At 42.7% G+C, this 25,423-nt stretch overlaps 1 protein-coding gene across 2 annotated transcripts in view; it reads right to left on the reverse strand.

The window, feature by feature from the left end:
• NHSL2 (NHS like 2) overlaps positions 1 to 25,423 on the reverse strand; it is a 182,413-nt gene that overhangs the window by 133,895 nt on the left and 23,095 nt on the right. The window contains exon 1 of one of the 2 annotated variants that reach the window (XM_082263042.1): positions 14,031 to 14,500. The exons of the other annotated variant lie outside the window; for it this stretch is intronic. Within the exon in view, the coding sequence (XP_082119168.1) occupies positions 14,031 to 14,094 (64 nt within the window). The 5' untranslated portion in view covers positions 14,095 to 14,500. Of the gene's footprint in view, positions 1 to 14,030; positions 14,501 to 25,423 lie in introns of those variants that run through there. 2 annotated transcript variants of the gene reach the window in all.

Consider the following 25,423-nt stretch of genomic DNA (forward strand, 5'->3'; position numbering starts at 1 on the left):
ACCCTCTAGTGGGTACCTGGAAAAGCTTTTCAACAGCAAGAGAGGATGCAACCATAAACCTGGTCATGTTACTAGAAACATTATTCATATCCAAAAAATGAAATTTTCTTACTTTAGGCCAGTGGTCTCCAAACTGTGGCCTTGGGGCCGGATGTGGCTATTTGCTTGCCTCTATCTGGCCCTTAGGGCACTATTCCATCCACAACTGACACCAATGATGGGGCACCATTCCTCCCACTGACACCAATGATGGGGCACCATTCCTTCCACTGACACCAATGATGGGGCACTATTTCTCCCACTGATACCAATGATGGGGCACTATTCCTCCCACTGACACCAATGATGGGGCACTATTTCTCCCACTGACACCAATGATGGGGCACTATTCCTCTCACTGACACCAATGATGGGGCACTATTCCTCTCACTGACACCAATGATGGGGCACTATTCCTCCCACTGACACCAATGATGAGGCACTATTCCTCCCACTGACACCAATGATGAGGCACTATTCCTCCCACTGATACCAATGATGAGGCACTATTCCTCCCACTGATACCAATGATGAGGCACTATTCCTCCCACTGATACCAATGATGAGGTACTATTCCTCCCACTGATACCAATGATGGGGCACTATTCCTTCCACTGATACCAATGATGGGGCACTATTCCTCCCACTGACACCAATGATGAGGCACTATTCCTCCCACTGATACCAATGATGGGGCACTATTCCTCCACTGACACCAATGATGAGGCACTATTCCTCCCACTGATACCAATGATGGGGCACTATTCCTCCACTGACACCAATGATGAGGCACTATTCCTCCCACTGATACCAATGATGGGACACTATTCCTCCCACTGATACAAATGATGGGACACTATTCCTCCCACTGATACCAATGATGAGGTACTATTCCTCCCACTGATACCAATGATGGGGCAATATTCCTCCCACTGATACCAATGATGGGGCACTATTCCTTCCACTGATACCAATGATGGGGCACTATTCCTCCCACTGATACCAATGATGGGGCACTATTCCTCCCACTGACACCAATGATGAGGCACTATTCCTCCCACTGATACCAATGATGGGGCACTATTCCTTCCACTGATACCAATGATGGGGCACTATTTCTCCCACTGACACCAATGATGAGGCACTATTCCTCCCACTGATACCAATGATGAGGCACTATTCCTCCCACTGATACCAATGATGAGGCACTATTCCTCCCACTGATACCAATGATGGGACACTATTCCTCCCACTGATACCAATGATGAGGCACTATTCCTCCCACTGATACCAATGATGAGGCACTATTCCTCTCACTGATACCAATGATGAGGCACTATTCCTTCCACTGATACCAATGATGGGACACTATTCCTCCCACTGATACCAATGATGGGACACTATTCCTCCCACTGATACCAATGATGGGGCACTATTTCTCCCACTGATACCAATGATGGGGCACCATTCCTCCACTGACACCAATGATGAGGCACTATTCCTCCCACTGATACCAATGATGGGGCACTATTTCTCCCACTGATACCAGTGATGGGACACTATTCCTCCCACTGATACCAATGATGGGGCACTATTCCTCCCACTGATACCAATGGTGGGACATTATTCCTCCCACTGATACCAATGATGGGGCGCTATTCCTCCCACTGATACCAATGATGAGGCACTATTCCTCTCACTGATACCAATGATGGGGCACTATTCCTCTCACTGATACCAATGATGGGGCACAATTTCTCCCACTGATACCAATGATGAGGCACTATTCCTCCCGCTAATACCAATGATGGGGCACCATTACTCCAGCTGATACCAATGATGGGGCACTATTCCTCCCACTGACACCAATGATGGGACATTATTCCTCCACTGACACCAATGATGAGGCACTATTCCTCCCACTGATACCAATGATGGGACACTATTCCTCCCACTGATACAAATGATGGGACACTATTCCTCCCACTGATACCAATGATGAGGTACTATTCCTCCCACTGATACCAATGATGGGGCAATATTCCTCCCACTGATACCAATGATGGGGCACTATTCCTTCCACTGATACCAATGATGGGGCACTATTCCTCCCACTGATACCAATGATGGGGCACTATTCCTCCCACTGATACCAATGATGGGGCACTATTCCTCCCACTGACACCAATGATGAGGCACTATTCCTCCCACTGATACCAATGATGGGGCACTATTCCTCCACTGATACCAATGATGAGGCACTATTCCTCCCACTGATACCAATGATGGGACACTATTCCTCCCACTGATACCAATGATGGGGCACTATTCCTCCCACTGATACCAATGATGGGGCACTATTCCTCCCACTGACACCAATGATGAGGCACTATTCCTCCCACTGATACCAATGATGGGGCACTATTCCTTCCACTGATACCAATGATGGGGCACTATTCCTCCCACTGACACCAATGATGAGGCACTATTCCTCCCACTGATACCAATGATGGGGCACTATTCCTCCACTGATACCAATGATGAGGCACTATTCCTCCCACTGATACCAATGATGGGACACTATTCCTCCCACTGATACCAATGATGAGGCACTATTCCTCCCACTGATACCAATGATGAGGCACTATTCCTCTCACTGATACCAATGATGAGGCACTATTCCTTCCACTGATACCAATGATGGGACACTATTCCTCCCACTGATACCAATGATGGGACACTATTCCTCCCACTGATACCAATGATGGGGCACTATTTCTCCCACTGATACCAATGATGGGGCACCATTCCTCCACTGACACCAATGATGAGGCACTATTCCTCCCACTGATACCAATGATGGGACACTATTCCTCCCACTGATACCAATGATGGGGCACTATTCCTCCCACTGATACCAATGGTGGGACATTATTCCTCCCACTGATACCAATGATGGGGCGCTATTCCTCCCACTGATACCAATGATGAGGCACTATTCCTCTCACTGATACCAATGATGGGGCACTATTCCTCTCACTGATACCAATGATGGGGCACAATTTCTCCCACTGATACCAATGATGAGGCACTATTCCTCCCGCTAATACCAATGATGGGGCACCATTACTCCAGCTGATACCAATGATGGGGCACTATTCCTCCCACTGACACCAATGATGGGACATTATTCCTCCCACTGACACCAATGATGGGGCACTATTCCTCCCACTGATACCAATGATGGGGCACTATTCCTCCCACTGATACCAACAATGGGTCACTATTGCTCCCACTCAAACCAATTATGGGGCATTGATGGGGCATCTGAGGCTGGGGCATTTTCTACTCCAACTGGCCACAGTGCGGCCCTCCTAAACTCTGAAGGACAGTAAACTGTCCCTTTGTTTAGAAAGTTTGGAGACCCCTGCTCTAGGCAATGCATCTTTTAAAAATGCTTAGGGTTGACATCAAATATTTAGAGGAACACCGACTTTCAGACATTAAATAGTGCATACAGTATATTCATACAGATCTACATTTTACATTCTCACCCTGCTGTCACCAGGGGTGACAGCCAACTGAGTCAGCATGTTGATGGTCAGATCAGGCACAGACAAATTGATCCAAACCAGAATTCAGGTTCAATACAAGTAGGGAGAGCAATGACCAACAATAGCAGAGATGATCGGTCAATGATCAGGATAAGCACAGACAAGCTGAGTACAAATGTGGTTCAGACAATCACAAGAGTAAAGCCTCGTACACACGATCAGATTATCGAATGAATTTATGTCCGTTTTTTGTTGCATGCTAGTCTCATATCGAAAATGAAGAGGTTACTTTCATAAGAAAATTCTCGTACAACAGACTTCAACTTCAGAAGTGATATAATGTATTGAATTGTTTTGTATGTGTTCTTTAGTTTTCGAGCATGCTCTTACGGGTTTTTTTCGGATGAAAACTGTACAAATTAAACGAAAGTTGGACGTTGTGTTAACTTACGATAAAAATTTTATAGCCTGCACATTCAGCTTTTGTTGTACCAAAATTTGTAATCGACTGTGGAAAAGCACTATACTAACGATCCGAAAATCGGCAGATCGTTCGTCGGATGAAATTTTACTTCCGATTTTCTTATCGTGTGTACGTGACTTAATCCAAAACATGAGCAGACATATATATCTTAATCCAGCAGACACCCTATCCTTTAGATCAGGAACAGGCCTAATGCCCAACAATCTTTTTTAGCTTTCTTGATTAGGGCAGGTGTGCACTGCCCTTATCAATCACAGGAGTAATCCAGAACATAAACAGACAGAGTTGAACATATCCAAATTCAGAGCATGAGCAGACACACTACCCTGATGATCAGGCACAGGCTTAATGCCCAACAATCTTTTTGAGCTTTCTTGATTAGGGCAGGTGTGCACTGCCCTTATCAATCACAGGAGTAATCCAGAACATAAACAGCCAGAGTTGAAAATATCCAAATTCAGAGCATGAGCAGACAATACCCTGTTCATGAGGCACATGCCTAATGCCCAACAATCTTTTTGAGCGTTCTTGATTAGGGCAGGTGTGCACTGCCTTAATCAATCACAGGAATAATCAAGAACATAAACAGCCAGAGTTGAACATATCCAAATTCAGTGCATGAGCAGACACACTAACGTGTTAATGAGGCACATGCTTAATGCCCAACAGTCTATTTTAGCTTTCTTGTTTAGGACAAGTGTGCACTGCCCCATTCAATCACAGAAGAAATCCAGGACATGAGCAAGCAAACAGAAGTCAGAATCAAACATATATCTCTATTCAGGGCATGTGCAGACAGATTGACCTGAATCCATGGCATGAGCACACACGCTATCCTGCTGATCAGGCACAGGCCTAATGCCCAACCATCTATTTAAGCTGTGGCACACCTGCCCTAATCAATCACAGGAGTAAGCACAAGAGTAATCCAGGACATGAGCAGACAGACAGAAGTTAGAATCACACATATCTCAATTTCAATCCAGTAGTTGTGCAGATAGACAGACCTGAATCCAAGACATGAGCAGACACATTACTGTTCAGCATTATATTTAAGCCTCCTTTATTAGTGCAGGTGTGAACTGCACAGACCTGAGCTTAAAGTGCATACCTGATGCTTAAATTGTATATCACGCCATACATCATTTTCTAGTTTTGGATAGAGTGGGGAACAATTAGAACTGTTTTTAGTTCTTTACTGTTATCCACTGCTCCATTAGAGAGATTTGCTCTCACTTGATGAAAAATTTGCAACATAGACAAAGACAGCAATATAAATCTGACAAAAGTTTAACCTTCCCCCACTCTGCTACAAAAGAAGATTTGCTTTTGGAGAGTCCCCCCTACTTTCTATGTGGTAAACCATTGACAGCAGGACAAGAATCTAGGGGGAAATAAAAACCTGAGTGGGCTTTTAACCCTTCCTCACACTATCCAAGAGAAAAAAACTGAACAGTTAAAAACACTTACACACAAGTGGTGACCAACATCTCATAAAATACAATTCCAAGTGGCCGCACGCATGTGTGGTGACATCACTTTCGGCTCCGCCCTATGTGTTTCATCATATATGACGTCATCAGGGGGCATCAGTTGTGAATAATAAAAGGGGCGGAGCGGACACCAGAGCATGGTATAAAAAATTCACAAACTGGTTTCACCCTTGAAAATTGTAATTTTGTTGGAAAAGAGCATTTCAGGAAAAATGATTAAACCCGGGCCTATATAGGCAGAGAGACAACATAGGCCAGGGGGTGGCAACCTGTACTTCTGTTCATCTTTTTACATATTTTTTCTCATATAAAAGTTTTCAAGAAATAAAGTATAACAAAATAACTTCACACAACATTATTATATGTTACAGAAAACAGAAATAAGCAAACCGATCTGTAGTTACAGGGTAGGAAGTAATTAAGGCCTGGGAGATACATCATTACAATCTAACCCTTATAAGCGGTAGCTGGAAAGAACCTCAATCACATATATTTACATATATAATTTTACTATAAAAAAATAATAATTATATATATATATATATATATATATTCACATTTTTGTAAATATTTTATTCTATCTTTTCATGTGACAACACTGAAGAAATGACACTTTGCTACAATGTAAAGTAGTGAGTGTACAGCTTGTATAACAGTGTACATTTGCTGTCCCCTCAAAATAACTCAACACAGCCATTAATGTCTAAACTGCTGGCAACAAAAGTGAGTACACCCCTAAGTGAAAATGTCCAAATTGGGCCCAAAGTGTCGATATTTTGTGCGGCCACCATTATTTTCCAGCACTGCCTTAACCCTCTTGGGCATGGAGTTCACCAGAGCTTCACAGGTTGCCACTGGAGTCCTCTTCCACTCCTCCATGATGACATCACAGAGCTGGTGGATGTTATTGACCTTGCACTCCTCCAACTTCCGTTTGAGGATGCCCCACAGATGCTCAATAGGGTTTAGGTCTGGAGACATGCTTGGCCAGTCCATCACCTTTACCCTCAGCTTCTTTAGCAAGGCAGTGGTCGTCTTGGAGGTGTGTTTGGGGTCGTTATGTTGGAATACTGCCCTGCGGCCCAGTCTCTGAAGGGAGGGGAGCATGCTCTGCTTCAGTATGTCATAGTACATGTTGGCATTCATGGTTCCCTCAATGAACTGTAGCTCCCCAGTGCCGGCAGCACTCATGCAGCCCCAGACCATGACATTCCCACCACCATGACTGACTGTAGGCAACACACACTTGTCTCTGTACTCCTCACCTGGTTGCCGCCAAACGCTTGACACCATCAGAACCAAATAAGTTTATCTTGGTCTCATCAGACCACAGGTCATGGTTCCAGTAATCCATGTCCTTAGTCTGTTTGTCTTCAGCAAACTGTTTGCAGGCTTTCTTGTACATCATCTTTAGAAGAGGCTTCCTTCTGGGACGACAGCCATGCAGACCAATTTGATGCAGTGTGCGGCGTATGGTCTGAGCACTGACAGGCTGACCCCCCACCCCTTCAACCTCTGCAGCAATGCTGGCAGCACTCATACATCTATTTCCCAACGACAACCTCTGGATATAACGCTGAGCATGTGCACTCAACTTCTTTGATCGACCATGACGAGGCCTGTTCTGAGTGGAACCTGTCCTGTTAAACCGCTGTATGGTCTTGGCCACCATGCTGCAGCTCAGTTTCAGGGTCTTGGCAATCTTCTTATAGCCTAGGCTATCTTTATGTAGAGCAACAATTCTTTTTTTCAGATCCTCAGAGAGTTCTTTGCCATGAGGTGCCATGTTGAACTTTCAGTGACCAGTATGAGAGAGTGAGAGCGATAATACCAAATGTAACACACCTGCTTCCCATTCACACCTAAGACCTTGTAACACTAACGAGTCACATGACACCGGGGAGGGAAAATGGCTAATTGGGCCCAATTTGGACATTGTCACTTAGGGGTGTACTCACTTTTGTTGCCAGTGGTTTAGACATTAATGGCTGTGTGTTGAGTTATTTTGAGGGGACAGCAAATTCACACTGTTATACAAGCTGTACACTCACTACTTTACATTGTAGCAAAGTGTCATTTCTTCAGTGTTGTCACATGAAAAGATGTAATAAAATATTTACAAAAATGTGAGGGGTGTGCTCACTTTTGTGAGATACTGTGTGTATGTATATATATATATATATATTATATATATATATATATATATATATTTTTTTTTTTTTTTTTTTTTTTTAAATAAATAATAATATACACAAACACTATTTTACTATATATATATATATATATATATATATATATATATATATATATATATATATATATATATATATATATATTTTTTTTTTTTTTTTAAATAAATATAATATAGATATATATATATATATATATATAATTTTACTATTATACTAGCACGTGATGTCATTGTGGCCTTTCTGCGAGTAATATGCGCAAAGACTTCTAACAGTTATAATGTAACTTCATTTGAAAGCTAAACATAAGTCAAACAACTAAATTTAAAATTGAAATACATATATATTTATATATATTATTAAGCTATAAAATATATTTTGAATAAATAATTATATATATATATATATATATATATATATATATATATATATATATATATATATATATATATATATATATAAATAATTTAAATAGAAATATATATATATAAATAATTTAAATAGAAGTATATATATATATATAAATAATTTAAATAGAAATATATATATATATATATATATAAATAATTTAAATATATATATATATATATATATATATATATATATAAATAATTTAAATAGTAATATATATATATAAATAATTTAAATATATAAATAATTTAAATATATATATATTTTCTTTTTTTTTTATTTTTTTTTAGGAACTCTGAATAACCAGTTTTGTTTTGCCTGCCTGCTCAACCCTACCAGACAGCCCAGCCAGAGCCTTGACCCCCAATAAGGCCCAGCCTCTCTGTTCCACCCCTCACTTCCCTTCTATGTTTTAGGCATGAAGGGGAATACCATAGAGGGGTCAGTTGAGTGACAGCTCTGAGTCTGCTGTAAATACCACTTCTTAAATACATTGTATAGGGGTGTATTTATTTAAAAAAAAAAAAATGCAGAGCTTTTAAATCTGTAAAATCTGTGAAACTATACTATACATTCGTTGTGTGTGAATAGGGGCAAAATTGTAGGTTTTTTTTAGGCTGTTTTCTCCCCAGCGCAAATGTTACTTATTCATACAAAATAGCCTGAATCAGAAAAATACCGCATTATGGCCACTAGGTGGAGCTGACGTTTATAGTACCTAATTATCTATTCCCTATGATCATCAAATGATAGCTTTGAGCAGTTGGGTCCTTTAAATAGACCCTGTCACCCACATTAAAATTTGTAGGTAAAAGCACAGGAAAATCTATTAATTTCAATGCTTGCGTGGGTTTTTTGTCCTTTGCATCATTTTTTATCTTCACTTGTAATGTGCATTTGAACTTGACTGCTCCAGAAACAGTCAATTTCCTGGTACTGCCCCGTCACAGCCCTCCTCTGTAAGTGTCTAAATGCTGTATGTGCTGGCCCAGCTCCTCTGCCCCTCCCCTCCCTACTTAATCTTTTATGTAGCTGCCGGTGGAGGGAAATACTATAGAGCAGTGATGGGGAACCTTGGCGCCCCAGATGTTTTGGAACTACATTTCCCATGATGCTCACCTACCCTGCAGAGTGCATGAGCATCATGGGAAATGTAGTTCCAAAACATCTGGGGGTGCCAAGGTTCGCCATCACTGCTATAGAATGTCACTTGGGTCTACTGGGGCTGCTGACATCACATCCAAGATGGCAGCACCTAGCCGCAGTCTCAAGGTTTTTATGTCTATACAAGGGACACTTTTATAGGTAAATAATATGCTTAAAATACATTAAATGCACTTACTTTTATTTTTTTCTTGGAAGATTGTTGTTGAAATGAATGGTTTGGTGACAGGGTCTCTTTAAAAAAAAAATTCTATTCAACTCATCCTGGTTCAGTACCATATTCTCTTTATTTAACTCTAAAAAAAATATATTTGTTAATCATTTTCCCTCATCCCCCAGTCCCACCTCATTAAAGTGCTAAAGACATGTTTGCATTACTAAATTAGTAAAATTAAAATAATTTATAATTTTTAATAATAATAATAATTTTATAATAATTTATAATAATTTATAATAATAAATTACTAAAATTAAAATAATTTATAATTTTTAATAATAAAAATAATAATTTAATAATAATTTATAAATATTTATAATAATTTATAATAATAAATTACTAAAATTAAAATAATTTATAATTTTTAATAATAAAAATAATAATTTAATAATTATTTATAATAATTTATAATAATAAATTACTAAAATTAAAATAATTTATAATTTTTAATAATAATAATTTAATAATAATTTATAAATATTTATAATAATAAATTACTAAAATTAAAATAATTTATAATTTTTAATAATAATAATAATTTATAATTATTTATAATAAATTACTAAAATTAAAATAATTAAATTACTAAATTAAATGCTTAATTTAAGACCCACTGATGTCATCACTGGGTCTCTGTTCTTCTCTATGCAATGCAGGCAGATCGTGGCTGGTGGGTGGGGCTGGCTGGGTGCTGTACGAAGCTTCCTGAAAGCATCACAGCACCCTGCCTCAAGACTCCTCTCAAGAGCCCTCTGATGCAGTAGTGGGATGGCTCCTGGGAGGAGTTATGTAAATATTAAAAATGCCTTGATGGGCGGAGAGGTGGGCCTTTCTAAACAGGCTTCATTTGCATAAAGACTACCCTGGATAACACCCACATGTGATGCTGAGCCCCCATGTTTGAAAGAACTGAAATCCAATGAATTAATGGGGTGGCCCAGGGGCAGGAAGGCTAGGGATACCAGACATCCTCTATTAAGGAAAGAGGCGGGGCTCTATCTGACTTGCAGCAGCTTCTAATGCACGTTGTGAGAAGCTCACAGTGTGCAGTAAATCAGAGTAAGCCTTTTCGGCACAGGAAAGGAGCCGGTACAACTGTGCAAAACTAAACGAAAGGCCGGAGTTCAGGTTTAACATTGAGCAATAAAAACCTAACAGGGTTCAAACCCTTCCCCAACTCATCCAAAAAAAATAATGTTTTGCCTTTAGATACATTTTAATTTGTGCCAAACTTACACAAGTGTGTCCAAGTTGCATTAATTCAGTTTACTGGATCGTGCCTCTTTTTGTGTCTTTTGACCATGGCTTTGATGTCCAAGGGCCCTAACAACTGACTGGCCCCTGCTCCCAGCCAAAGGAGTATCTACATAACCTACTCTGGTTCTGCTCGGCTCGACACCTACAACTCAACAAATGTACCATTGTCACCCAGTACTGTTGTTAGAAGCTCTAGGGCACACAAGTGTATTGAGCTATTGGGTCCACCGGAGTAATAAACTTGTGGGTCCATCAGTGTAATAAGCTCCAGGGTCCACCAGGGTAATGAGCTCCAGGATCCATGGGTGTAACAAGCTATTGGGTCCACAAACGTAACAAGCCCTAGGGTTCACCAATGTAATGAGCTCTAGGGTCCACCGATGTAATGAGCTCCAGGATCCATGGGTGTAACAAGCTATTGGGTCCACAAACGTAACAAGCCCTAGGGTTCACCAATGTAATGAGCTCTAGGGTCCACCGATGTAATGAGCTCTAGGGTTCACCAGTGTAATGAGCTCTAGGATCCAGGGGTGTAATGCGCTCTAGGGTCCACCTATGTAATGCGCTCTAGGGTCCACCGATGTAATGTGCTCTAGGGTTCACCAGTGTAATGAGCTCTAGGGTCCACAAATGTAACAAGCCCTAGGGTCCACTGGTGTAACAAGCCCTAGGGTCCACTGGTGTAACAAGCCCTAGGGTCCACTGGTGTAACAAGCCCTATGGTCCACTGGTGTAACAAGCCCTAGGGTCCACCAATGCAATGAGCTCTAGGGTCCACCGATGTAATGAGCTCTAGGGTTCACCAGTGTAATGAGATCTTGGCTCCACCTATGTAACAAACCCTAGGGTCCACCAATGTAATGAGCTCTAGGGTTCACCAGTGTAATGAGCTCTTGGCTCCACCTGTGTAACAAACCCTAGGGTCCACCAATGTAATGAGCTCTAGGGTCCACCAATGTAATGAGCTCTAGGGTCCACCAATGTAATGCGCTCTAGGGTCCACCGATGTAATGTGCTCTAGGGTTCACAAATGTAACAAGCCCTAGGGTCCACTGGTGTAACAAGCCCTAGGGTCCACTGGTGTAACAAGCCCTAGGGTCCACCAATGTAATGAGCTCTAGGGTCCACCAATGTAATGAGCTCTAGGGTTCACCAATGTAATGAGCTCTAGGGTCCACCAATGTAATGAGCTCTAGGGTTCACTAGTGTAATGAGCTCTTGACTCCCCCTGTGTAACAAGCCCTAGGGTCCACTGGTATAATAAGCCCTAGGGTCCACCAATGTAATTAGCACTAGGGTCCACCAATGTAATGAGCTCTAGAGCCCACCGGTGTAATGAACTCTAGAGCCCACCGGTGTAATAACTCTAGGCTTCACCAGTGTAATGAGCTCTTGGCTCCACCGGTGTAACAAGCCCTAGGGTCCACTAATGTAATGAGCTCTAGGATCCACAGGTGTAACGAGCATTAAGGGCCCACTGGTGTATAAGCTTTTGGGTCCAGCAGTGTAATGAGCTCTAGGATCCATGGGTGTAACAAACTTTAGGGCCCACTGTAGGGTTGCCACCACATTCATTTAAACCCAAACTCATTACAAATGACACAGGTTCTGAGGCTAATTTAACGCAGATAAGGCACCAAGTGAGTTTAAATTACCACCTTAATCTGCCACAGAAGCTGTGTAATTCATATTTGTTCGGGTTTTAAGGGATGAGGTGGCAACCCTAGCCTACTGATGTAACAAACTTTTGGGTCCACCAGTGTAACAAGCTCTTGGGTCCACCAGTGTAACAAGCTGTAAAGTTTCACCGGCATAACAAGCTCTAGGGTCCACTGGTTTAAGAAGCCCTAAGGTTCCACCCATATAAAAAGTTCTAGGGTCCACGGGTGTAAGAAGCCCTAGGGTTCCACTGGTGTAACAAGCTCTAGGGTCCACCAGTTTAAGAAGCCCTAAGGTTCCATCAGTATAACGAGCTCTAGGGTCCACCGGTGTTTGAAGCCCTAAGGTTTCACGGGTGTAACAAGCTCTAGGGTCCACCAGTTTAAGAAGCCCTAAGGTTCCATTGGCATAACGAGCTATAGCGTCCACCGGTGTTAGAAGCCCTAAGGTTCCATTGGCATAACAAACTCTAGGGTCCACCAGTTTAAGAAGCCCCAAGGTTCCATTGGCATAACGAGCTATAGCGTCCACCGGTGTTAGAAGCCCTAAGGTTCCATTTGCATAAACTCTAGGGTCCACCGGTGTTGGAACCCCTAAGGTTACATAGGTGTAACAAGCTCTAGGGTCCACCAGTTTAAAATCCCTAAGGTTCCACTGGCATAACAAGCTCTAGGGTCCACCGATGTATGAAGCCTTAAGGTTCCACTGGTGTTACAAGCTCTAGGGTCCACCAGTTTAAGAAGCGCTAAGGTTCCATTGGCATAACAAGCTCTAGCATCCACCGGTGTTAGAAGCCCTAGGGTTCCACGGGTGTAACAAGCTCTAGGTTCCACCTGTTTAAGAAGCCCTAAGGTTCCATTGGCATAACGAGCTCTAGGGTCCACCGGTCTAAGAACCTCTAAGGTTACATAGGTGTAACAAGCTCTAGGGTCCACCTGTTTAAGAAGCCCTAAGGTTCCATTGGCATAATGAGCTCTAGCGTCCATCGGTGTTAGAAGCCCGAAGGTTCTATTGGCATAACGAGCTCTAGGGTCCACCGGTGTAAGAACCCCTAAGGTTACATAGGTGTAACAAGCTCTAGGGTCCACCTGTTTAAGAAGCCCTAAGGTTCCATTGGCATAATGAGCTCTAGCGTCCACCGGTGTTAGAAGCCCGAAGGTTCCACCGGTGTAACAAGCTCTTGGGTTCACCGTTAAAACAAGCTTTTGAGTCCATAAGCCATCAAACAGTGCCCACCTACCCAAACACACTGCCATGGCGGCCTTCCAAGTCCAACATGGCGCCATGCACCTATGTGCCCTGGAGTCCAGTCACCAAGGCAACCCAACCGCGCGAGGCACAGGTCTTGACCACAGGGTGGTGCAACAACACAACATTTCATTATCAATGATGCAGCAGCATAATAGCTTAGTAACCAGAACACACTGCAGGGTCTCTCTTATCACCTTCCAACATTATGTGCAAAACCCTCCCAGCAGCAAGACATAACCCGTCAGCCAACGTAACATATTTGGCATCCTAATGTGAATGTAGGGGTGGGGGGGGGATTATGGAGACTGGTACCTGTTGCCGGCTGCATTCTGTGATGCTTTTTGCTCCTCTGTTTGTGCGGAGAGTTCCCCATCATTCTGCAGCAGGAGCTGGTCCTCTCTCTCTCTCGTTCCTTCCTTCTTTTCTTCGCTCCCTCCCTCCCTCCAGGTATTTACATCACCTCTCTCTGTCTGCAGGCTTCACCATTCCTCCCGTCTCTTCCCCACCTTCCAATCCGTTCTCTTGTCTCTCACTACTCTCCGTCACATACTTTTCCTCGCTTCCAATGTCAACCCTCCAGGATCATCATCCGTTCCCTCTCACCCATTATTTTTGCTATTTGTTTTGCTATTTTCTTAAGCCAATCCTGCTGATTCCCTGCCTTTATTCCTGTATTTGCATCCTTGCCCACCTCTTCTCTGCTAACATGTCTACTAGTAGCCCTCTTTTTCTTGCCCCCACACCAATTCCTTGCACGGTTCCTCACCCCTTTTTTGGGGGTGCTCACCACCTCCTTGCAGTGTCCCTCACCCCTTTTCTTGGCTCCCTAGCGCTGTTCCTCACCCCTTTTATTTGGCTCCCTAGCACTGTTCCTCACCCCTTTTTTTGGCTCCCTAGCACTGTTCCTCACCCCTTTTATTTTGCTCCCCAGCACTGTTCCTTAACCTTTTTGTTTGGCTCCCCAGAACTGTCCCTTACCCTTTATATTTGGCTCCCCAGGTCTGTTCCTCAACCCTTTTTTTTAGCTCTCCAGCACTGTTTCTCACCCCTTTTATTTGGCTCCCTAGTCCTGTCCCTCACCCCCTTTTTTTTTTTAGCTCCCCAGCACTGCTCCTCAGCCCCCCTTTCTTTTTGTTGGCTCCTCACCACCTCTCTGCCCTGTTCCTCACCCTCTGCCTACCCTCGCCTTGCTCTGCCACCTAGCAATGGTCCAATCGCCTTCCCCTCCCTGTGTATCTGGTCCCCTCTTATTCTGTTCACATACGTCTCTGTGCTGCTGACACCCCCTCCTCACATCAGCACTGCACACAGCCCCCTCCTCCTTACACCTTCCCTCTTCCTACCCAACCGCTGCACACATCAGCCACCAATGTGCATCATCGCCTCCTGTGCCTGCCCATGTCCCTGTCCATCCTCCAGGTTCTGATCCTTTCCCTTTCTCCTGGCTCTCCGGATCTGCTCAGCTGATGTCTAACCCCCCAGCTGACAATTTTTTTTTGTCTCTCTCCTTCGGTCTATCCAGAGGTGGTTCTGCCGCAGGGATGTGTCTCAGTGGTGCTGATGCTGAGAACAGTGGAAGGATGCAGTTGCTTATGCTGAATCTCCCCTCTATTTTTTTCCCCATTCCCTCAGCCCTCGTTCCCTCCTTCTCCTCCCCTAAGAGCTTAAAGGGTCAGAGTCGTAGAAAACTAAGCCGCCACCATCGATGCGAAATTCACACAATGCCAAATTCTAATGAATGAATATATTAATTACATTGAATGAAACATATACTGGGATTGCAGTAGATCGCAACATTCACATCTAGAGGTCAATGTATTCATTTTTTCACTCAAGATCACACCATGTTCACAATAAGGGGGTCTGTGTATCAATGTTTTCGCTCAAGATCACACAATTTTCATAACTAAGTTGTCTACGTAGCAATGATTTCAGTCAAGATCGTAAAGCTTTCACAAGTACGTGTCTATGTATCGATATATTAAAACCACTTGCCGACCGCCACAAGTACATACACTGCGGCGGTCAGCCCCTCCTGGGCAAAGTGACGTATATATACGTCACTCGCCCGCGAGCCAATAGGGGGGCGAGCGCGTGTCCCGCGTGTCCCGCCCCCGCTCATTCTCGGACACTCCAGCACGAGTGACAGGCGGCTCGGATGTCCGCCGGTCACTCGCGATCATTCGCTGCAGAGGGAGAAAGGCAGGCGGCTGATGTAAACACAGCCGCCTGTCATTCTGCCTGGTGTAACTGCAGAGATCATACCATCCTGCTATTTAGGATCGTATGTCTCTGTGGTTACATGAAAAGCCACGCCCCTTTACAGTAAGAAGCACGCCCCTAGGGACACATTTAACCCCTGCCTCTCCAATAAAGTTAACCCCTTCCCTGCCAGTGTCATTTTTACAGTAACAGTGCATATGTATAGCACTGATTACTGTAGTAATGTCACTGGTACCCCCAAAAGTGTCAAAAATGCCAGTCAAGGGTCCGATCTGTCTGCCGCAATATCGCAGTCCCGCAAAAAAAAAAAAATCGCAGCTCGCCGCCATTACTCGTTAAAAAAAAAAAACACCAAAAATGACAGAAATCTTTCCCTTAGTTAGTAAACGCAATAACCTTTGCGCAAACCAATCAAAATACGCTTATTGCGATTTTTTTTTACCAAACATATGTAGCAGAAAACAAATTGGCCAAAAATGTTAAAAAATTCTGATTTTTACATTTTTTTGGGGAATTTCATATAAAAAAATGTGAAAAATATTGTTATTTTTGCAAAATTGTCGCTCTTTTTTTGTTTATAGCGCATGATCAAAAAATTGCACAGGTGATCAAATACCACCAAAAGAAAGCTCTGTTTGTGGGGAAAAAAAGGTCATCAATTTCATTTGGGAACAGCGTTGCACGACCGCACAATTGTCCGTTAAAGTGACGCAGTGCCGAATCGCAAAATAGGCCCTGATCAGGAAGGGGATAAAATCTTCCGGGGCTCAAGTGGTTAAGTCAAGTTTACACAATTTTTACACTTTGGGGTCCATGTGTCAATTTTTCTACTCAAGATCACACAACTTTCATAACTAAGTTGGCTACGTATCAATGATTTCAGTCACAATCGTAAAGCTTTCACAAGTACGTGTCTATGTATCGATATATTAAGTCAAGTTTACACAATTTTTACATTTTGGGGTCCATGTGTCCATTTTTGTTTTTACTCAAGATCACACAACTTTTAAAATTGGGGGTCCATGTATCAATGTATTGATTCAAGATCACATAGCCTTCACATTTTAGAGGCCCATCAATGTTTTAGATCAAGATTACACAACCTTTATATTTTGGGGTACATGTTTTCGCTAAAGATCACATAGCTTTCACATTTCGAGGTCCATCAATGTTTTAAATCAAGATCACACAACCTTCACATTTCAGGGTCCATCAACATTCTGAATCAAGATCACAGAACCTTCACAATTAGTGGTCTATGTATCAATGTTTTCGCTCAAGATCACACAACTTTCATAACTAAGTTGTCTAGGTATCAATGATTTCAGTCAAGATCGTAAAGCTTTCACAAGTATGTGTCTATGTATCGATATATTAAGTCAAGTTTACACAATTTTTACATTTTGGGGTCCATGTGTCAATTTTTCTACTCAAGATCATACAACTTTGAAATTTGGGGGTCCATGTAACAACGTTTTTATTCAAGATCACGTAGCCTTCACATTTTGGGGCCCATCAACTTTTTAGATCAAAATCAGGCAACCTTTACATTTTGGGGTACAAGTTTTCACTAAAGATCACATAGCTTTCACATTTCGAGGTCCAACCTTTGTTTTAAATCAAGATCAAACAACCTTCACATTTCAGGGTCCATCAACGTTTTAAATCAAGATCACACAACCTTCAGATTTCGAGGTCCATCAACGTTTTGAATCAAGATCACAGAACCTTCACATTTCAGGGTCCATCAACGTTCTGAATCAGGATCACAGAACCTTCACATTTTGGGGTCTATGTATCAATGTTTTCGCTCGAGATCACACAACTTTCATAACTAAGTTGTCTACATAGCAATGATTTCAGTCAAGATCGTAAAGCTTTCACAAGTACGTGTCTATGTATCGATATATTAAAAGGTTTACACAATTTTTACATTTTGGGGTCCATGTGTCCATTTTTTTTACTCAAGGTCACACAAATTTTAAATTTGGGGGTCCATGTATCAATGTTTTAATTCAAGATCACATAGTCTTCACATTTTAGAGGCCCATCAACATTTTAGATCAAGATTACGCAACCTTTATATTTTGGGGTACATGTTTTCGCTAAAGATCACATAGCTTTCACATTTCGAGGTCCATCAATGTTTTAAATCAAGATCACACAACCTTCACATTTCAGGGTCCATCAATTTCTGACTCAAGATCACACAACCTTCACATTTCAGGGTCCATCAATTTCTGACTCAAGATCACACAACCTTCACATTTCAGGGTCCATCAATTTCTGACTCAAGATCACACAACCTTCACATTTCAGGGTCCATCAACGTTCGGAATCAAGATCACAGAACCCTCACCTTTTGGGGTCTATGTATCAATATTTTCCTTTAAGATCACATAACCTTCACATTTCTGGGTCCATCAATGTTTTAAATTAAGATCACACAACCTTCACATTTCAGGGTCCATGTTTTAAAGTTTTCACTGAAGATCATATAACATTCCCATTTCGGGATCCATGTATCAATATTTTTACTGAACATCGCATACCCCTCACATTTCGGGTACATTTATCAATGGTTTCACTCAAGATCACACAACGTTCACATTTCGAGGTCCATTCATTAATGGTTGGACTCAACATCACATAACCTTCACATTTCAGGGTACATGTATTGTTTTTTCTCAAGATCGAAAAACGTCTACATTTCGGGGTCCATGTATCAATGTTTTCACTCAACATCCTTCAACCTTCACATTCCGGGGTCCATGTATCAATGGTTTCACTCAAGATCACACAACATTCACATTTCGGGGGCCATGCTCTGATGTTTAGACTCAAGATCACATAACCTTCACATTTCTGGGTCCGTGTATTAATGTTTTTTCTCAAGATAGAACAACTTTTACATTTCAGGGTCCATGTATCAATGTTTTCACTCAAGATCCCACAACCTTCACATTTTGGGATCCACGTATCATTGTTTTTACTCAAGATCACACAACCTTCACATTTGGGGGTCCATGTATCAATGTTTTCATTCAAGATCCCACAATCTTCACATTTCAGGGTCCATGTATCAATGTTTTCACTCAAGATCCCACAACCTTCACATTTTGGGATCCACGTATCATTGTTTTTACTCAAGATCACACAACCTTCACATTTGGGGGTCCATGTATCAATGGTTTCACTCAAGATCACACAACATTCACATTTCGGGGGCCATGCTCTGATGTTTAGACTCAAGATCACATAACCTTCACATTTCTGGGTCCGTGTATTAATGTTTTTTCTCAAGATAGAACAACTTTTACATTTCAGGGTCCATGTATCAATGTTTTCACTCAAGATCCCACAACCTTCACATTTTGGGATCCACGTATCATTGTTTTTACTCAAGATCACACAACCTTCACATTTGGGGGTCCATGTATCAATGTTTTCATTCAAGATCCCACAATCTTCACATTTCAGGGTCCATGTATTAATGTTTTTTTCTCAAGATCACACAACCTTCACATTTTGGGACCATGTTTCAATGTTTTTATTCAAGATCACACAACCTTGGCATGTCAGCGTCCATGTAACAATGCTTTTACTCAAGATCACACAACCTTCACATGTCGGGGTCCATGTAATAATGTTTTTTCTCAAGATCACACAACCTTCACATTTTGGGGTCCATGTAATAATGTTTGTTCCCAAGATCCCACAGCCTTCACATGTCAGGGTCCATGTATTAATGTTTGTTCCCAAGATCCCACAACCTTCACATGCCAGGGTCCATGTATCAATGTTTTCACTCAAGATCCCACAACCTTTACTCTTTGGGACCATGTTTCAATGTTTTTATTCAAGATCACACAACCTTCACATGTCGGGGTCCATGTACCAATGTTTTTTCTCAAGATCACACAACCTTCACATTTTGGGGTCCATGTAATAATGTTTGTTCCCAAGATCCCACAACCTTCACATGTCAGGGTCCATGTATTAATGTTTGTTCCCAAGATCACACAACCTTCACATGTCGGGTCCATGTATTAATGTTTGTTCCCAAGATCACACAACCTTCACATGCCAGGGTCCATGTATCAATGTTTTCACTCAAGATCCCACAACCTTTACATTTTGGGACCATGTTTCAATGTTTTTATTCAAGATCACACAACCTTCACATGTCGGGGTCCATGTACCAATGTTTTTACTCAAGATCCCATAACCTTTACATTTTGAGGTCCATTTTTCAATGTTTTTACTCAAGATCACACAACCTTCACATGTCGGGTCCATGTATTAATGTTTGTTCCCAAGATCACACAACCTTCACATGTCAGGGTCCATGTATTAATGTTTGTTCCCAAGATCCCACAACCTTCACATGCCAGGGTCCATGTATCAATGTTTTCACTCAAGATCCCACAACCTTCACTTTTTGGGACCATGTTTCAATGTTTTTATTCAAGATCACACAACCTTCACATGTCGGGGTCCACGTACCAATGTTTTTACTCAAGATCACATAACCTTTACATTTTGAGGTCCATTTTTCAATGTTTTTACTCAAGATCACACAACCTTCACATGTCGGGGGTTCATGTATCAATGTTTTTACTCAAGATCACATAACCTTCACATTTCGGCATCCATGTAGCAATGTTTTTATTCAAGATCACACAACCTTCACATGTCGGGGTCCATGTATTAATGTTTTTTCTCAAGATCGAACAACCTTCACATTTCAGGGTCCATGTATTACTGTTTTTTCTCAACATCCCCCTTTCTTCACATTTCGGGGTCCACGTAGCAATGTTTTCACTCAAGATCCCACAACCTTCACATTTTGGGGGCCACATATCAATGTTTTTACTCAAGATCACACAAACTTCACATTTCGGGGTCCATGTAGCAATGTTTTCATTCAAGATCACACAATCTTCACATTTCAGGGTCCATGTAGTAATGTTTTTATTCTCAAAATCCCTTAACCTTCACATTTTGGGGTCCATGTATCAATGTTTTTACTCAAGATCAAACAACCTTAACCTTTTGGGTTGCATGTAGCAAAGTTTCCAGTCAAGATCCCACAATCTTCACATTTCAGGGTCCATGTATTAATGTTTTTTCCTCAGAATCCCACAACCTTCACATTTTGGGGTCCATGTTTCAATGTTTTCATTCAAGATCCCACAACCTTCACATTTTGGGGTTCACGTATCAATGTTTTTACTCAAGATCACACAACCTTCACATTTCGGGGTGCATGTATTACTGTTTTTTCTCAATATCCCCCTTTCTTCACATGTCGGGGTCCATGTTTCAATGTTTTTATTCAAGATCACACAACCTTCACATGTCGGGGTCCACGTATTAATGTTTTTTTCTCAAGATCCCACGACCTTCACATGTCGGGGTCCACGTTTCAATGTTTTTATTCATTTTTTTACTCAAGATCACACAACCTCCACATTTCGGAGTCCATGTATCAATATTTTCACTCAACATTATATAACCTTCACATGTCGGGGTCCATGTATCAATGTTTTCACTCAATATTACAAAACTTTTACAATTAGGGGTGTATGTATCAATGTATTCACTCGAGATTACTCAACTTTACAACGTTCATAGTTAGGCCACATTCACCTAGCGACAACACACATTCCCACATGCATTTTTATTTGCATATTTCTCACGCGTATCCACATTTCGCTCATATATGGGCTGTCATTTGTATGACAAATGCGCCAAAGAAGTTCCCACCCCTTTTTGGGCGTGGCGCATTTTGGAGCATTTGCTTCAAGCACCTTGCTGAGAAAAGTGACATCAGGAGGAATTCAAAGGGGGGGAAGAACGACATGCCTGGCTGGTTGCTTGTCTCGGGCAAGTGCTGGGAGCCGGAGATAACCACTGTCAAATCAATGCAGCTGTCTCCTTGCTAGCTGCATTGTTGGACAGCTATGGAGGGTCTCCCAGGGCACCAAGTACATGTAGAATTTTGCCCCATCTTCCTGTGTGTTATGGAAATCTAGTTATGTGGTCAAATAAGGATGCCACCCAGTTTTCATGGCCACCCAACAACACAGCTAGCAAGGAGAAAGCTGCATTGGTAGATGACTCTTATCTCCTGCTGCAATCACTTTCCTGAGAAAAGAGACAGCAAGAGGAATTTAATGGGACCAAAGGCTGACATGACTTGCTGGTGCTTCTCTCAGGCAAGTGCTAGATAACCACTGTCTATCAGTGCAGACGTCTCATTGTAAGCTGCGTTGTAGGACAGCTGTGAAGGGTCCTCCATGGCACTAAGCATTTCGCCCCATTTTCCCATGAGCTATAGAAGGCAAGCTATGAGTTTAAATAGGATTCCCCCCCACCCGTCTCCATGGCCACCCAACAACACAGCTAGCAAGGAGACAACTGCATTGATAGATGGATGTTATCTCCGTATCCAAGAACTTTTCGTAGACAACTGCTGGCAAGAGGAATGCAAAGGAACCAAAGGCTGGTATGCCTTTCTGGTGCTTGTCTTGTGCAAGTGCCTTGAGCTAGCGATAACCACCAACCAATCAATGCAGCTGTCTCCTTGCTAGCTGTGTTGTCTGACAGTTGTGGAGGGCCCCCCAGGGCACCAAATACATGTAGTCCTTTGTCCCATCTTCCCATGTGCTATGGAAGGCTAGCTATGTGGTCAGATAGGCTTCTTCCCCCCATCCCCTATCTCCATGGCTGTCCGACGACGCAGCTAGCAAGGAGACAACTGCAATAATAGCTGGCTCTTATCTCTGCCTCCAAGCACTCCCCCAAGTTCTGGCAAGGGGAATTCGAAGGGATAGGAGGCTGACATGCCTCGCTGGTGCTTGTCTCTGGCATAGGCTTAGAACCACTGTCTATCAATGCAGCTGTCTCCATGCTAAGTGTGTTGTTGCCTGTCAATGCAACTAGCAGGGAGGCGGTTGCATTGTTAGCTGGCTCTTATCTCTGCCTCCAAGCACTTTTTCAAGACAAGTGCTGGCAAGAGGAATGCAAAGGGATAGGGAGCCAACATAACTTGCTGGTGCTTGTCTCTGGTAAAGGCTTGGAGCGGAAGATAACCACCATCTATCAATGCAGCTGTCTCCTTGCTAATTGTGTTGTTGCCCATCAATACAAGTGCTGGCAAGAGGAATACAAAGGAATAGGAGGCCGACATGCCTTGCTGGTGCTTGTGTCTGGCAAAGGCTTGGAGCTGAAGATAACCACCATCTATCAACGCAGCTGCCACCTTGCTAGCTGTGTAGTTGTCCGTCAGTGCAACTAGCAAGGAGGCAGCTGCATTGTTTCCTGCCTCTTATCTTCACTTCTAAGCCCTTTACCTAAACAAGTGCTGGCAAGAGGAATGCAAAGAGATGGGGAGCCAACATAACTTGCTGGTGCTCATCTCTGGCAAAGGCTTGGAGCTGAAGATAACCACCATCTATCAATGACGCTGCCTCCTTGCTAGCTCTGTTGTTGCCCATCAATACAAGTGCTGGCAAGAGGAATGCAAATGAATAGGAGGCCAACATGCCTTGCTGGTGCTTGTCTCTGACAAAGGCTTGGAGCTGAAGATAACCACCATCTATCAAGGCAGCTGTCTCCTTGCTAACTGTGTTGTTCTCCGTCATAACAAGGGCTGGCAAGAGGAAAGCAAAGGGATGGGGAGCCAACATGCCTTGCTGGTGCTTGTGTCTGGCAAAGGCTTGGAGCTGAAGATAACCACCATCTATCAAAGCAGCTGTCTCCTTGCTAACCGTGTTGTTTCCCATCAATACAAGTGCTGGCAAGAGGAATGCAAAGGAATAGGAGGCCGACATGCCTTGTGGAGATAGCCACCGTCTATCAATGCAGCTGTCTCCTTGCTAGCTGTGTTGTTGTCCATCAATGCAACTAGCAAGGAGGCAGCTGCATTGATTGCTGGCTCTTATCTTCACTTCTAAGCACTTTTCCAAAACAAGTGCCTGCAAGAGGAATGCAAAGGGATGGGGAGTCAACATAACTTGCTGCTGCTTGTGTCTCTGGCAAAGGCTTGGAGCTGAAGATAGCTGCCTTGATAGATGGTGGTTGTCTCCTTGCTAACTGTGTTGTTGCCCATCAATACAAGTGCTGACAAGAGGAATGCAAAGGGATGGTGAGCCAACATGCCTTGCTGGTGCTTGTGTCTGGCAAAGGCTTGGAGCTGAAGATAACCACCATCTTTTGCGTATGGGGTTGGTGCCTCAGGTCAAAATTGGGACTATGGGCTTAGTATGTATATTCATAGAAAATATTGATTTTACATAAAAGATAATTTATTATATGTATTGCCACATATAATGTATTTACAGAATTATTGCAAAAATTCAATAAAGTATTTCAAGAATCATATATAGTGTATGGGTTATAGACCCATTGGTGATTGTGAGTAAGTAAGAAAAATAAGAAGAAGTGACCATGTGGTAAAGTGACAATCACTGTCTCTCTATTGTTCCACGCTTGGATGTAGCGTCGGATCCATAGGGAGGGTGTTCAATGTTCAAAGCCAACATAACTTGCTGGTGCTCATCTCTGGCAAAGGCTTGGAGCTGAAGATAACCACCATCTATCAATGCAGCTGCCTCCTTGCTAGCTCTGTTGTTGCCCATCAATACAAGTGCTGGCAAGAGGAATGCAAATGGATGGGGAGCCAACATGCCTTGCTGGTGCTTGTGTCTGGCAAAGGCTTGGAGCTGAAGATAACCACCATCTATCAATGCTGCTGTCTTTATGCTAGCAGTGTTGTTGTCCGTCAACGCAACTAGTAGGGAGGCAGCTGCATTGCTTGCTGGCTCTTATCTTCACTTCTAAGCACTTTTCCAAAACAAGTGCTGGCAAGAGGAATGCAAAGGGATGGGGAGCCAACATGCCTTGCTGTTGCTTGTGTCTTTGGCAAAGACTTGGAGCTGAAGATAACCACCATCTATCAATGCAGCTGTCTCTTTGCTAACTGTTGTTTCCTGTCAATACAAGTGCTGGCAAGAGGAATGCAAAGAGATGGGGAGCCAACATAACTTGCTGGTGCTCATCTCTGGCAAAGGCTTGGAGCTGAAGATAACCACCATCTATCAATGCAGCTGCCTCCTTGCTAGCTCTGTTGTTGCCCATCAATACAAGTGCTGGCAAGAGGAATGCAAAGGGATGGGGAGCCAACATAACTTGCTGGTGATGGTGTCTGGCAAAGGCTTGGAGCTAAAGATAACCACCATCTATCAATGCAACTGCCTCCTTGCTAACTGTGTTGTTGCCCATCAATTCAAGTGCTGGCAAGAGGAATGCAAAGGAATAGGAGGCTGACATGCCTTGCTGGTGATGGTGTCTGGCAAAGGCTTGGAGCTGAAGATAACCACCATCTATCAACGCAGCTGCCTCCTTGCCTGCTGTGTTGTTGTCCATCAGCGCAACTAGCAAAGAGGCAGCTGCATTGTTTCCTGCCTCTTATCTTC

This window comes from Pelophylax lessonae, assembly GCF_965119305.1.
Source record: "Pelophylax lessonae genome assembly, chromosome: 7".
Lineage (NCBI taxonomy): Eukaryota > Metazoa > Chordata > Amphibia > Anura > Ranidae > Pelophylax > Pelophylax lessonae.